Source organism: Procambarus clarkii, chromosome 49 (assembly GCF_040958095.1).
Source record: "Procambarus clarkii isolate CNS0578487 chromosome 49, FALCON_Pclarkii_2.0, whole genome shotgun sequence".
Taxonomy (NCBI): Eukaryota; Metazoa; Arthropoda; class Malacostraca; order Decapoda; family Cambaridae; genus Procambarus; species Procambarus clarkii.
In genome coordinates, this window is record NC_091198.1 from 18,066,165 (window position 1) to 18,081,817 (window position 15,653).

The 15,653-nt window shown below is 45.4% G+C and overlaps 1 protein-coding gene across 1 annotated transcript; it reads left to right on the top strand.

Annotated features, from left to right (window-relative positions):
* Window positions 1-1,094: 1,094 nt before the first annotated feature.
* Window positions 1,095-11,314, top strand: LOC123763279 (clumping factor A-like). Its single transcript, XM_069303231.1, has 3 exons — window positions 1,095-1,111; window positions 8,164-8,751; window positions 11,110-11,314. The coding sequence occupies exons 1-3, from the start codon at window positions 1,095-1,097 to the stop codon at window positions 11,312-11,314; spliced, it is 810 nt and encodes a 269-aa protein (XP_069159332.1).
* The last annotated feature ends 4,339 nt before the right edge of the window (window positions 11,315-15,653 follow it).

The following is a 15,653-nucleotide window of genomic DNA, read 5'->3' on the forward strand; positions in this document are numbered from 1 at the left end:
ATCCTGTGGTCCTGGATTCGATCCCAGGCGTCGGCGAGAAACATTGGGCAGAGTTTCTTTCACCCTATGCCCCCGTTACCTAGCAGTAAAATAGGTACCTGGGTGTTAGTCAGCTGTCACGGGCTGCTTCCTGGGGGTGGAGGCCTGGTCGAGGACCGGGCCGCGGGGACACTAAAAAGCCCCGAAATCATCTCAAGATAACCTCAAGATAGATATGATAGAGCCCAGTAGGCTCAGGAACGTGTACACCAGTTGATTAACAGTTGAGAGGCGGGACCAAAGAGCCAGAGCTCAACCCCCGCCAGCACAACTAGGGGAGCAGCCACACAGTATACCACAGAGCAACACAGCATTCCTCGACCAGTAACCCTCAGGGCTCCCATACATGGCTCACGACTTATGAATTCCTTACTTTGGTTCATCTGAGGAGCTGGGCGTTTAGCGGGGGAGGGGGGGCTGGACCCGCTGGGGGGGGGAGGGAGAGAGAGAGAGAGAGAGAGAGAGAGAGAGAGAGAGAGAGAGAGAGAGAGAGAGAGAGAGAGAGAGAGAGAGAGAGAGAGAGAGAGAGAGAGAGAGAGAGAGAGAGAGAGAGAGAGAGAGAGAATGAGGGAGAGAGGGAGGGATTAGGAGGGAAGAGCGGTGGTGGTGTCAAGGGTTGGCAGGTCCACACACACACACACACACACACACGCACACACACACACACACACACACACACACACACACACACACACACACACACACACACACACACGCACACGCACACGCACACGCACACGCACACGAACACGCACACGCACACGCACACGCACACGCACACACACACACACACACACACACACACACACACACACACACACACACACACACAAGCAATCGCTAGGGACGGCGCTTGGCTGAGACGCGCGCGCACGCACGCACACTCGCTGAGAGGCAGGAAACAGAGATCACGTGACCACAACCTACAGGTCTGGGGGGTTCGAGCACCACTAAGTTAGTTAACTGATGGCTGAGGGTCGGAGACCAGGAGCTGAGTCTCAACCATCGTAGTTAAGTGAGTAAACACACGCTCAGCCGCCCTAAACACCGCTATGATGGGCAAACAACATGGGTAAGTAGGTAGGTAGGCAGGTAGGTAGGTAGGTAGGTAGGGAGGTAGGTAGGGAAGTAGGTAGGGAAGTAGGTAGGGAAGTAGGTAGGGAGGGAGAGAGGGAGGTAGGTAGACAGGTAGGTAGGGAGGGAGGGAGGGAGGGAGGTAGGTAGGGAAGTAGGTAGGGAGGGAGGGAGGGAACTAGGTAGGTAGACAGGTAGGTAGGGAGGGAGGGAGAGAGGGAGGGAGGTAGGTAGGGAGGTAGGGAAGTAGGGAGGGAGGGAGGGAGGGAGGGAGGGAGGGAGGGAGGTAGGTAGGGAAGTAGGGAGGGAGGGAGGGAGCAAGGTAGGTAGGTAGGGAGGGAGGGAGGGAGGGAGGGAGGTAGGTAGGGAGGGAGAGAGGGAGGGAGGGAGGGAGGGAGCAAGGTAGGTAGGTAGGTAGGGAGGGAGGGAGGGAGGGAGGTAGGTAGGGAAGTAAGTAGGGAGGGAGAGAGGGAGGGAGGGAGCAAGGTAGGTAGGTAGGTAGGGAGGGAGGTAGGTAGGTAGGTAAGTAGGTGGGTAGGGAGGTAGGGAGGGAGGTAGGTAGGTAAGTAGGTAGGTAGGGAAGAAGGGAGGTAGGTAGGTAGGTAAGTAGGTAGGGAGGGAGGGAGGTAGGTAGGTAGGTAGGTAGGTAGGTAAGTAGGTAAGTAGGTCTAGAGTGACCTTCCCTACATTGGTCTCCCCCCCCACACACACACGGGTGGTACTCGAACAAGGAAACACAAGTCATTTGGTGACTGAATACCCAAATGAGCCACAGACACATTAGAAAAAAAAAAACATTCAGGTGTCAGAGAAGTTAACAGGAGGAATACATTAGGCAGTGATGTGGTGGAGGCTGACTCCATACACAGTTTCAAGTGTAGATATGATCGAGCCCAGTAGGCTCAGGAACCTGTACACCAGTTGATTGACAGTTGAGAGGCGGGACCAAAGAGCCAGAGCTCAACCCCCGCAAGCACAACTAGGTGAGTAATTCACCATTTAAAAGGAAAATGAATGAAATTCAGAGTGCCTGAAGCCTCTATTTCAACCTACCTTTTTGCCCCTTATCCTCTTTTCCCCCACCTCAACACCCACACCAACTCCCCCCTCCCCCACCCTCACTTTCCACCCCCTCTCCCCTCCCATAAGAGCTCTGCCTCTTGATAAACACTTTTGCTACCCCAGAAAACATGGGACTAAAGAGCGAACCACAAGAGCAGTGGCACCACACAGCTCCTCTTTTGGTCTCTGGCCGCCACTATGTACTGTTGAGGGCGGCTTGGTATGGTCTGGGGGCCTCCAGGGGTGGGTGCCCCCTCCTGACAGCCAGTGTTGGCACTGACAGCCAAATAGCTCTCTCGTCCTGACAGTCAAGACGGCAGAAAGAATAGCTAATTGCCTCGTTAACATCTTTGTACCTCTGGCAGTTTGCTCCTTGTGTCGAAGATGATTACGAGACACTGTCAACACAGCTGTTCTCACACCCTACGTCACTATGTAAGTAAATATATATATATATATATATATATATATATATATATATATATATATATATATTTTATATATATATATATATATATATATATATATATATATATATATATATATATATATATACACACATACACTCAATTGGATTAATTTCAACAGCAAAGGAACAACCTACAAAATTAAACTATTACATACAGCTATTTAAAATATATTATTTAACCTCCAATAGCACCAATTCCTAAGAAATATATAGACAACAATTCCAATAAACATCTGAAGAGACTAATTAGATATTCAACAGCTGAAACAAAGAACGTAATAAGACTATGACTGATGACCAGACCACACACACTAGAAGGTGAAGGGACGACGACGTTTCGGTTCGTCCTGTCGAATCGACTTGAGAATGAATCCATTGAATCGACTTGAGAATGAATCCATTGAATCGACTTGAGAATGAATCCATTGAATCGACTTGAGAATGAATCCATTGAATCGACTTGAGAATGAATCCATAGAATCGACTTGAGAATGAATCCATTGAATCGACTTGAGAATGAATCCATTGAATCGACTTGAGAATGAATCCATTGAATCGACTTGAGAATGAATCCATTGAATCGACTTGAGAATGAATCCATTGAATCGACTTGAGAATGAATCCATTGAATCGACTTGAGAATGAATCCATTGAATCGACTTGAGAATGGTCCAGGACGGACCGAAACGTCGTCGTCGTCCCTTCACCTTCTAGTGTGTGGTCTGGTCAACACACTTCAGCCACGTTATTGTGACTCCTCGCCTGCAAGACTTTGACTGACAGACGCAGTCACGGGTCTCCTGAGATGTCTTCATCAACTATCGTAGCATTAATTACCTCAAAAGGAAGACGATTGTTACAACTACCTCAACAACCACCATCACCAACGACCACCATCGTCAACAACAACACAACCACCATTAATACAATTCCCCAAGAATTCACATGCCTGTAATTTACCTGTAGCTAAATTTAATCAGTTTCGAGAAATGTTCTACTCTGTAAGTCTGGCCTGGGGTCAGGCTGGCGATGACTTGATCAGTTAAACTATTGCTTGCTGCAGCCCGCACGCCCGCAAAGCCATTACATCCCAGCTGACCTGACATTTCCGGCAGGAACTTGTTCAATATCCTCTTGAAAATTTGTTCCGGCAATGTTTTTTTTTTATAGTTGGGGGAGGGTATTGAACAGCCGTAAACCCGTGGTGTTCAGTGTCCTCTGTTATGCTGCCTATGTTCACTCTCTTGTGTTCACTGGTTCTACATTTCCTTCCATATCTTACGCTCCAGTATGTTGTTATTGTGAAAATTTGGGACCTGGCCTTCTAGTTTCTTCCATGTATATGTTATCTGTTACCTGGTCGAGGACCGGGCCGCGGGGACGCTAAGCCCCGGAAGCACATCAAGGTAACCTCAAGGTAACCTCTCTTGTCTCCTTTATACTGAGTACATTTTGAGTCTTCAGAACGGTTCTAATTATATAAGTACTTTGTCGTGTCCATACATGCTCTATGAATCCCTTGTTTCTTTCAGAAATCTCTTCTTCTAAGAACGGGGAGTTGAACACTAAGCAACACTCAAGACGGAACAACATCAATGATTTATATATTATTACCATTGCTATGGAATCCCTGGATTCCATAATCCCTCCAATCTGGACGTTCTTATAATCCCTCCAATCTGGACGTTCTTATAATCCCTTCAATCTGGACGTTCTTATAATCCCTTCAATCTGGACGTTCTTATAATCCCTTCAATCTGGACGTTCTTATAATCCCTTCAATCTTGACGTTCTTATAATCCCTTCAATCTGGACGTTCTTATAATCCCTTCAATCTGGACGTTCTTATAATCCCTTCAATCTGGACGTTCTTATAATCCCTTCAATCTGGACGTTCTTATAATCCCTTCAATCTGGACGTTCTTATAATCCATCCAATCATTAACCTGGCTTTCCGTCTAGGTTCGCGTCTTGTATTCTGTACAGAGCTCGTAATTTTGTCAAGCTTAAGTGTCTGAAATTTTGAACTGTAGAATTTGTTATCCATCGGCCAGTGGAAGACGTGATTGATATCTGTTGACAGATATCTGTTCTAACTTCTAATTTTATTTTACATGTCTTCCCTGGAGGGCCGCTCTGCTTTCCCACGTTCTGGGCTCAAGAGCTAAACATTTTTGACTGGTTGACCTCTCACGGTCTAGCTGGAGTCTCCTCCACTCCGGCTGCGAGTCCCACTGGTCCACCTCCACGACCGAGGCCCAGAATAAGTCCCTGGACTCATCGACCGGTTCTCCATTGCTTCCTGACGTCGCCCCGTCGACCGAGACCCCATCTGGGGACTTGGGCCGGACTCTACATACTGCTGCAGCTCCGTCACGGAACATTTAAACAAACTTTCCTCCCTGAATGTGTTATAAAATTATGTGATTTAGTCCTTTGGGGCAACCGTGTGTGTGTGTGTGTGTGTGTCTGGGGACAACTACAGAGTTACTGCTCTTTACTCTATACTATGATAGCTTATAACGAAGTCACTTGCTTGACACTGTGTTCAGCTTCAGGACAGACGAATTGGTTATCACACTGTTAATCAAAAGAGGTTTAACAGGTTGTCTGTGTTCGTGAACCCTGCACACACAAGCACCCTCCTTGACCACCACTTTTTTCCATATTAAAAAGGTTCATTTAGGTTCATTTGCATTTATGGAGCCTCGTCACCCGTCCTCGGCTTGGTCTCCATGACCAGTGACCTGTCATTATAGACGAAGAACGAAATCTGATTATGTATTTTAGTTCTATAAGGTAGCCAACTCCATCAAAATATTAAATATGTACCCAACTTAATTAATGATTAATCAACCAATTACTTAATGGGATAACTGGGATCTATCAGTTGATTTTGTAAATTATGCCCAAGAAAGATAGTGTGCACTCTACATTATTAAAACAGTTAACACTGTGCAGCATCACTGAGAGTACTCAGAGTATGGGTAACGATGTGTATCAGTGCTATACCGACGGCTCTGTAGAAGGTGGACGATGTACCGGATGTGCATGTAATATATTTGAACAATCTTCTCTCGTACATACAGCAATGAAGCGCGTCAATGACTGGGCAAGTACAACTCAAACCGAACTTGCAGGCATATACCTTGCCACTGAATTTTTAAAAGACAAAGGCAGTGGACTTATATACTGTGACTCACAGAGTGCACTCCTGGCACTGAACGCACATAGTAGTGACACCCAGAAAATAGTCAGTGATATTCGAATGAATGTTTTAGCTGCTAAAGAAAACAGATTTGAAATAAAATTCCTATGGATACCATCACATGTTGGCATCTCAAGGCATGACACTGTTGATATGCTTGCTAAGTCAGCCTGCAGAAAACCAGTGGTAGAAATTGATATGGGTGTTTCATTAGCAGTGACAAAGAGAATACTTAAACAAATATCTAATGAAAATCTCACCGACCTAACAAATTCACAAAGACCTGAAAGTTGTAGCATTAAATATTATGATAGATATCGTGAGGAGACATTCACATATGGGACTAATAGAACAAGAACCCGGCAATGTGATGTTATAGTGGCCAGAATACGCCTGGGATATAGACGTATCTGGCAGCTTTCTCAAAACCCAAATGTCGAGTACACAATGTGTCAACTTTGTGAAAGAGAAAACATGCACTCTCTTGAACATTATATTATAGAATGTCCCATACTGACTGACTTTCGCCCTCCTGGGCTAAGGTATGCTGAACTGTGTAATTACTATATGAGTACTGGAACACTTGATGATATAGTGGACTTGTACCCAAGATTGACCATGTAATGTATCAATACAATTATACAATGTACAATTATACAATTATACAATGTATGTATGTGATGTAACTATATAATCTGAGCTTGTAAAAGCATCTTAATCACCTTCACTGATTAAGTGTTTAATTGCACACTAGTTTCTCTATCAGCTATCTCACCCTGTCAGAGTAAAAGAGAAAAATGTATGTGAATGCATGTGTATGTGTATATATGTATGTATATGTATGTATATGTGTGTATGTATATATGTATGAGTATAAAGTATATGTGGAAGCTAATCAGAATTACATTTCACCTTTGTAAATGCACATTAATGACACTATGTAAAGGACACATCAAACACTTTATGTAGGGCATACGTAAATCTGTGCATCTATGTATTTACGTATGTAGGTTAGCTTAGCATTTTAAAAGCACTATACAATCACCTTCTGTGGTTGATTGTTCAATAAACCCTTGAACTATATGTTTAACACATCTCTAACCCTGTCCATGGAGGACAGAAGAAAATGTATATATGCTGATTAGCATTGTAAATGTCTGGCCACGTCTGTGGTAGAAAATAATAGTAATAATAATAATAAAATAATAATAATAATAATAATAATAATAATAATAATAATAATAATAATAAAAAACTTACTGTTGCTTCACCAGGAAGCTTGACACCCTTTGTTGGATGTGACTGAGCACACAAGTGAGCTTCAACACACCCAGTGAGCACCTGGGGCCAGATTCACGAAAGCAGTTACGCAAGCACTTACGACCGTGTACATCTTTCCTCAATCTTTGACGGCTTTGGTTACATTTATTAAACAGTTTACAATCATGAAAACTTGCCAATCAACTGTTGTTATTGTTATAAACAGCCTCCTGGTGCTTCGGAGCTCATTGTTTAATAATTGTAAACAAAGCCGCCAAAGACTGAGAAAAGACGTACAGGTTCGTAAGTGCTTGCGTAACTGCTTGGTGAATCTGACCCCAGGACGCTATGCAACGTCCCTCAGGGCTGTTAGACCTTAGCCCTAACACGCTGTGTCAAAGAATTAAGTGTCATAGCATAGAATTCTATACACTAATTTCCTTCTCTGAGATGATTTTGTCATCCGACTGACACTGTTTTTTAAGTTGTGATTAATTAGTGGACGTGATAACAAGGCAACATTGGGTTGATATATATAACTTTGGCCCTGAAGCTCTACGGGTTTACGACCCTATACAGAGTGCCAGAGGGTGTCACCACCCGGGGCGAGGACAGTCTGTTTGATCACCTCTCCCCAACAGCATGGGCGGCCCCCCCCCCTGGCCGCCCACAGTAAAGCTGTGGGAGCACAAGGAACTCTACAACTTACCTCAATGTGAGAGAAGTTCTCTCCCTCGACGTGGGCAGATCTTACCTATAAAGACATCCACGTCAACCTTATATATAAACTCTCGTTCGCCACAAATATATCCCATTATATGTTGTTTTAGCTATTCAGAACGAAGTGTCCATGTAGCACGGGCTATGGCGAGCCCGAGCATTGTAATACACATCATATTATATATATAAGTTGATAGCTCAGGTGAAGGAGAGAGTTTACCTGTCTTGAAGGATGAGGGTCGTCGGGAAGGTGGTGTAGTGTAGTAAGTGATTGACTCAACACTGTCTTGTAACACCCTGGCAGACCCGGGTGTTGCCTGAGGTCGTGAAGATGCAACACTGCAACAACGGAGGATGATAGCGGCAACACTGCAACAACGGAGGATGATAGCAGCAACACTGCAACAACGGAGGATGATAGTAGCAACACTGCAACAACGGAGGATGATAGCAGCAACACTGCAACAACGGAGGATGATAGCGGCAACACTGCAACAACGGAGGATGATAGCGGCAACACTGCAACAACGGAGGATGATAGCAGCAACACTGCAACAACGGAGGATGATAGCGGCAACACTGCAACAACGGAGGATGATAGCAGCAACACTGCAACAACGGAGGATGATAGTAGCAACACTGCAACAACGGAGGATGATAGCAGCAACACTGCAACAACGGAGGATGATAGTAGCAACACTGCAACAACGGAGGATGATAGCAGCAACACTGCAACAACGGAGGATGATAGTAACAACACTGCAACAACGGAGGATGATAGTAACAACACTGCAACAACGGAGGATGATAGCAGCAACACTGCAACAACGGAGGATGATAGTAACAACACTGCAACAACGGAGGATGATAGCAGCAACACGTATAGCAACTGTGCCGGATCAGTAACTGTGCCGGATCAGTAACTGTGCCGGAGCAGTAAGGTGTCTTAGACTGGTAGTTAGTGAAGAGCTCGTCCAGTCTGACGTGGTTGTTGCATCTTAACAACCACAACACTTGTGTAGCAATGTCTTAGACGAGACCCGAGTTCGAGCCCGCCTTCCAACCTTCACAACTGTGGCTTGTGAAGAGTTTTCTGCCACAACATTCACTAACAACAGCTAACACTGTAGTGATTCAACCCGTCCTCAAGGCAGGCTCGTTAAAGCAGCGGTCGTTCCCAGAGAAGCATTCATAAATTTTGAGCAAACTGTGTAATTAAAAAAAATAGTTTTTTCTCATATATAAATGAATATTTTTATACAATCGAATTGAGTTTATAGTTAGGTTAGGTTAGGTTAGGTTAGGTTAGGTGGTTAGGTTAGGTTAGGCTAGGTTAGGCTAGGTTAGGTTAGGTTAGGTTAGGTGGTTTAGGTTCTACCAGCGATTATTTGTAGTACGTGGGTGAAGCATTTACACCAACCCGTCCTCGACTCAAGTCCATTCAGCGGTCGACCCCACAGACGCATTCATAAATTTTAACATGCTGTTCATTCAAAACGGGAATTTTCTCAAGTATAAATTAATATTATAATATATTAGCATATTGTGTATAAATAGGCATAGGTTAGGTTAGGTCAGGTGTTTAGGTTCTGTTGGCGATTATTTGCATTTGTAGTACGTGGGTGAAGCATTTATAGCGAAGTGGTTCGAACAAAACTCGTCAGTGAAGCACTTGTTCCGGATATGTTCGAACGTCAGCAGTTGTGAGTCGTGTGTAAACCGTTTTTCATTCATAAACAGGGGGTTTGGCGGGTGCATGGAATCACTTTTGGATCTTTGTTTGGAGGACGGGCTGTTGTATTTGTAGTACGTGAGTGAAGCATTTACAGCGTTGTGGTTCGAACAAAATTCGTCAGTGAAGCACTTGTTCCGGATATGTTCGAACGTCAGCAGTTGTGAGTCGTGTGTAAACCGCTTTTCATTCATAAACACTTGAATTGGCGGGAATGGACTTTGAGGTGTTGGTTCAGAGGACGAGGTGGTGTCGGAACACCGCCTGTGCTGGGAGTGAACAAGCAGTTACGTATCAACACAAACCTATACATCTTTTCTGAACCTTTGGTGACCATTTACATATATTAAACAATTTACTAGCATCGAAACTTTCCAATCAAATGTTATCATTGTGGTAAAGAGCCTCCTGGTGCTTCGGAACTCATGAACTGTTGAATATATGTAAACAAAGCCACCAAAGATTGCGAAAATAGTTGAGGGTGATTAAGCGGGTGTGTGGGGGCGAGTGGAGCACTGAACCACAGCAGTAAGGTGATTACTTACAGTATCGACAGGTGTGTTGTGTTGTGGTGCAGATATATGGAAAGTGTAGCGTGATCATTTGACCAATACTGCCGGAGAAGAGATGTGAGTTACAGTGTTGACAGTCAGTTTATGTCTGTCTGTCTGTCTACAGTCGTTGACAGTTGTCTCTGGACGCCTTACTCCAGGGTGACAAGGTAAAAAAAAATCCTCATTGATATCATACATATTCAATCTGTATGTCTGTCTGTCTGTGTATTTACTATTTGTATCTGAAGAATTGAGCTCTTGAACCCCGCCTTTCAAACCAATTTAATTTCCCTCTGTTATGTCTATTACATATTTGTCTTACATACGCGTTTTCACACACACACACACACACACACACACACACACACACACACACACACACACACACACACACACATCCCCCAGGAAGCAGCCCGTAGCAGCTGTCTAACTCGCAGTTACCTGTCTACTGATAGCTGAACAGGTTCATCAGGGTGAAAGAAACTCCCCCCCCCCATTTGCTTCTGCCTCTGCTGGGGATCAAACCCGGGGCCTCGGGACTACGAACCCCACTGAGCTGTCCACTCAGCCGCGAGACCCCCCCCCCCCTTTCTGTCTTGTGTCTATCTCTGTCTGTTACGATTACAGTTCACTTTTATTCTATTACAGGTAAGACATAAGAACATAGAGAGAACCTGGCCAACGTTGAGGTAAGTTCCTACAACTTCACTGTACCGCGACGGCAGATTACTCCCACTGTGTTATGATGCACAGTAATTAATCACCGGTTAAAAGTGTCATCTGAATAAGTCATTTACCTCTCTGGACCGACCACGGAATAAGTGCTTCGCCCGCTTGTGAGCGGAATCAGACACACGGTGGAAAGTGAGTTCGTTATAAGCTATCATAGTATAGAGTAAAGAGCAGTAACTCTGTAGTTGTCCCCAGACACACACACACACACACACGGTGGCACAATGGACTAAATCACATAATTTTATAACACATTCAGGGAGGAAAGTTTGTTTAAATGTTCCGTGACGGAGCTGCAGCAGTATGTAGAGTCCGGCCCAAGTCCCCAGATGGGGTCTCGGTCGACGGGGCGACGTCAGGAAGCAATGGAGAACCGGTCGATGAGTCCAGGGACTTATTCTGGGCCTCGGTCGTGGAGGTGGACCAGTGGGACTCGCAGCCGGAGTGGAGGAGACTCCAGCTAGACCGTGAGAGGTCAACCAGTCAAAAATGTTTAGCTCTTGAGCCCAGAACGTGGGAAAGCAGAGTGGCCCTCCAGGGAAGACATGTAAAATAAAACTGGAGGTTAAAACATGAGAGGGCAGTGGAGAGGGCAGTGGAGATAGCAGTGGAGATGGCAGTGGAGAGGGCAGTGGAGATAGCAGTGGAGATGGCAGTGGAGATGGCAGCGGAGATGGCAGTGGAGATGGCAGTGAAGATGGCAGCGGAGATGGCAGTGGAGATGGCAGTGGAGAGGGCAGTTCAGTCATTGTACAAACGAATTTATGTAAGAAAAGATCTTTCTCCATTATTTTTGGTTGAGGTTCACTTTTTTCATGTTTTTCAATTTTGTGTAAACCTTTTTGACAAAAGGGTTTTGCAGCCATTGGGATCATTCCATCAACCGTTTGACCGACTTGTAACAAGAAGCAGTCACACAAGGCATAATGTCCGCCCCTGACAAGGAGACCAACCAATGCCTCTTCATTCACAACTAATTTTAACTTATTTCCTGAAACCAAGTTTCATAGAATTTACACTTTACGCCAGTTTCTAACCCACTTCCGCCAGCTTAATCTTTTGGAAGACTGGCGAAATTATCTTTTAAGACCTGGCTAAGAAGGGTCTAACCTAAGAAGAGTACGTAGATCATGTTCCACAGGTGTTTCATAACACAGGTGTGTGGATATGTTGGGGTATTCAACATGTGTCAATGATAGCAACATAGTGTGGCTTAGATATCTTTGTCATTTTGGACATCAGATGACGTGGTCATGTCGTCTAGCCGCAGCAAAGGGACAAGTGACCTGCCTTGTCACCTGCTGTGTCACCTGCTGTGTCACCTGCTGTGTCACCTGCTGTAGACTCTGGCACAGGTATTGTATTTGCTTCTGCAGCTGGGGCTGCAAGCGGAGACCACTCGTAATTGGCCAAAGGTAAACCACAATCCCTCAACAACACCACCACCCATCACAATCACTGCCACTACAATCTTGCGACACCACCACCATCACAATCACTGCCACTACAATCCTGCGACACCACCACCACAATCACTGCCACTACAATCCTGCGACACCACCACCATCACAATCACTGCCACTACAATCCTGCGACACCACCATCACAATCACTGCCACTACAATCCCCCAGCCTGCACCACGCTCTCCTCTTAAGCCTATAAATTACTTTGCCGAGACTAATTAGACATTGAGCTGGGACACGCCACCGACCCTCGTCTGCTCTCACCCCCCCCCCCCTGCATAATCCCAGTCCTCCCCCCCCCCCCCTCCAGCATCCCAGTCCTCTCTCCAGCATCCCAGTCTTCTCCCTCCAGGATCTCAATCCTCTCTCCAGCATCCCAGTCCTCTCCCTCCAGCATCCCAATCCTCTCTCCAGCATCCCAGTCCTCTCTCCCCTGTAGCATCCCAGTCCTCTGCCCTTCCATTATCTCCATGTTCTCTCCCTCCAGCCCCACTGACTCCACCCTTCCCACAAGCAACTCTAAACTCAAGTGTTGAGGTGGCTGCCTGCGTGGCAGAGTGGACTACGTCGTCAGCTCACAATATGGGAGCCGGGTTCAATCCAGGCGCAGGGCAGCCGTTGTTGGCACCATTCCTTTTCCTCCGATGCGTCTGTTCATCTAGCAGTAAGTAGGTACCCATGATTTAGGCAACTATTGTGGGTTGCGTCCTGGGGGATTGTTGGTAGGTGGTGTTGATGATGGGGTTTTACCTGGATAGGGTTTCGCGTGTTTTTCTCCTACAAGCCCTGCCTAGGGCCAGGCTTGATTTATGATAATTTGATCCAATACGCTATTGCTTCGGGTGGCCAGCAGGCCCAGAAATCCACCTTTGTTCCGGCAATATTTATAAGGATTACTTGGAGACTAATGAAGAGTCGTGGACCCCTGATATATTCAGTGTTGTCTGATTGTGTCTATGACAACTCTACTCCTTACTAGTTGTAGTGTTCTTGATTTAAGTGCGAGACTCGGAACCTGATTGGCAGGAGAGGACAATGACAGCAACAAAATCCAGTGATGCAACCATGCAAACAGAGAACATGCAACAACAACAACAACAACAGGGAGAGAATGATCATACAGGAACATCAGTTGCAACACAGAATCCACAACATCAACATTCACAACTCCCAAACTCTATCAGTGGACACAAGAGAATAACATTCTCACTACTATATTAGACTTTTCCGGAGAGTCAAAATCCCCCCCCCCCCTCTCCCATCAGAATACCTAAATTAATATAAGGGAACCCCACTGATAAGAAGGCACCCCTCACGACACTATGAGCCGTAACGTATGTGATAGATAATCATAAAATGTTCAACAGTTTCTGGAACTCTACAAATAACGCAATTTAGATCCATAAGCGCCCACTCTGAGCATTTGGGCACGGAACCGGCTATGGCAAAAGAGCAATCAAGCCGTAGCTTCCTCCAAAGGACGATGTTTCATGAATACCCAATAGAGTGATATTGGGTATTTCCTGCATACCCAACAGAGTGATATTGGGTATATCCTGCATACCCAACAGAGTGATATTGGGTATATCCTGCATACCCAACAGAGTGATATTGGGTATATCCTGCATACCCAACAGAGTGATATTGGGTATATCCTGCATACCCAACAGAGTGATATTGGGTATATCCTGCATACCCAACAGAGTGATATTGGGTATATCCTGCATACCCAACAGAGTGATATTGGGTATTTCCTGCATACCCAACAGAGTGATATTGGGTATTTCCTGCATACCCAACAGAGTGATATTGGGTATTTCCTGCATACCCAACAGAGTGATATTGGGTATTTCCTGCATACCCAACAGAGTGATATTGGGTATTTCCTGCATACCCAACAAAGCCACTCAAATTTGAGGTTACCCAAGAATATTGAACGGCTATCCTCTTGCCACTGCAAACGTTCGGAGAAGAGCAATCTAACCCTGAAGAGGGAGTTCAAACAGCATAAGCCGGAAGCCAATCTGGAAGCCTCTATAGCACAGCTATCAGCACTGTCATTCCCTGAGATCCCACAATGTAAGAACGACCACTGGAACGCAGCTGTGTACTCCGTATAGAACAACCCATATAGACAGTCTTAGCATTGGTAAGCAGATATGCATACTGTGAGCACTGAGACACTAAGCACTCCAAGACGGACTTCGAGTCCCCCACATACAGCACATTCTAGGTTCAAGCATGGAGTGATTCAATAGGAGTCTCTGCCATATGACATACTTCTGCCACAAGCACAAAATGGATGCCAGGTGATTGTCGCTTCAACTGGTCACGAAGAATGGCACAACGATGGCTGCCACCTATAAAGAAAGTTCCATCAACCACTTTTCAAACAGTAATACAAACTTATGGGAACCTGTAAAAGTGAACAAACTTGTTCACTTTTTAGTGTTCAAGTGGAAGGAACAGTGACTGGGGCCGTCAAGGAGTCACATGCGGACACACATCTCTGCTTGTGAGTTGAGTTTTTGACAATTATGTGGAGGAATCGGCTGCCAAAAGTTTCCGGCAAGGTATATACTCTTAAATGAAGACGAGACACTATAAGCGTCTTCTTCCCTTGCCTGAGCATCTACATGCATCAACTTCCCATGTATGATAGTGTTCTTCATTTTATATATGCACATACCAACGTGTAATTCATTTCTATTCACAAGCTTCTTCTTCCCAGATTAACACACCTTCAAGCGTGTTCTTCTAATATATGAACACCTGCAAGAGTGTTCTTCCTATGTATGAACTCTTACAATCATGTTCTTCCTATGTGTATGAGCCCCCTAGATGGGTGTTCCTATGTGAGTGAGCTACAGGCAGGCTAAGCGTACCGCCCCCTCTCACCGCTCAAGATACAAGTCGTAAGAACAGTTTTGTGGCACAAGTGTGAGTGTAAGTGCGTGAGAGCGACGCGGCCTTACACAGTGCCAAGGCTTTTAGAGCACAGCCCTCCCAAGTAATTATGGTAAAAGGTCTGCAGCCTCTATTCAAACATCAGACGAACACAAACGCGACTCACGTCCAAACTTGGTGGCCTCCACGGGGACTCCCTCCAGAGGGAACTATAGTGTTATAGTGGCTTCCATCGTCGTGTCATCATCGTTATGGTGGTTATCATCACAGCTACTGTTGTCATTGTGTCACCATCACGTGTACTGTCACTGTCACCATCATCAGTAACACCTCTGTGATCTCTGACAACCTGAGGTCCAGACCAGCCCGTGCTCCCCAGGTTCCCCAACGTCAAGAAGTTGTCGTTCTAAACTGCCTTATCCTAGCCTACCA

Excerpts from the sequence above, each read along its gene's own strand:
- LOC123763279 (XM_069303231.1), top strand. Across the intron at positions 8,752-11,109 it reads TCAGTAACTGTGCCGGATCA|GGAGGAAAGTTTGTTTAAAT; the intron begins GTAACTGTGCCG and ends TAACACATTCAG.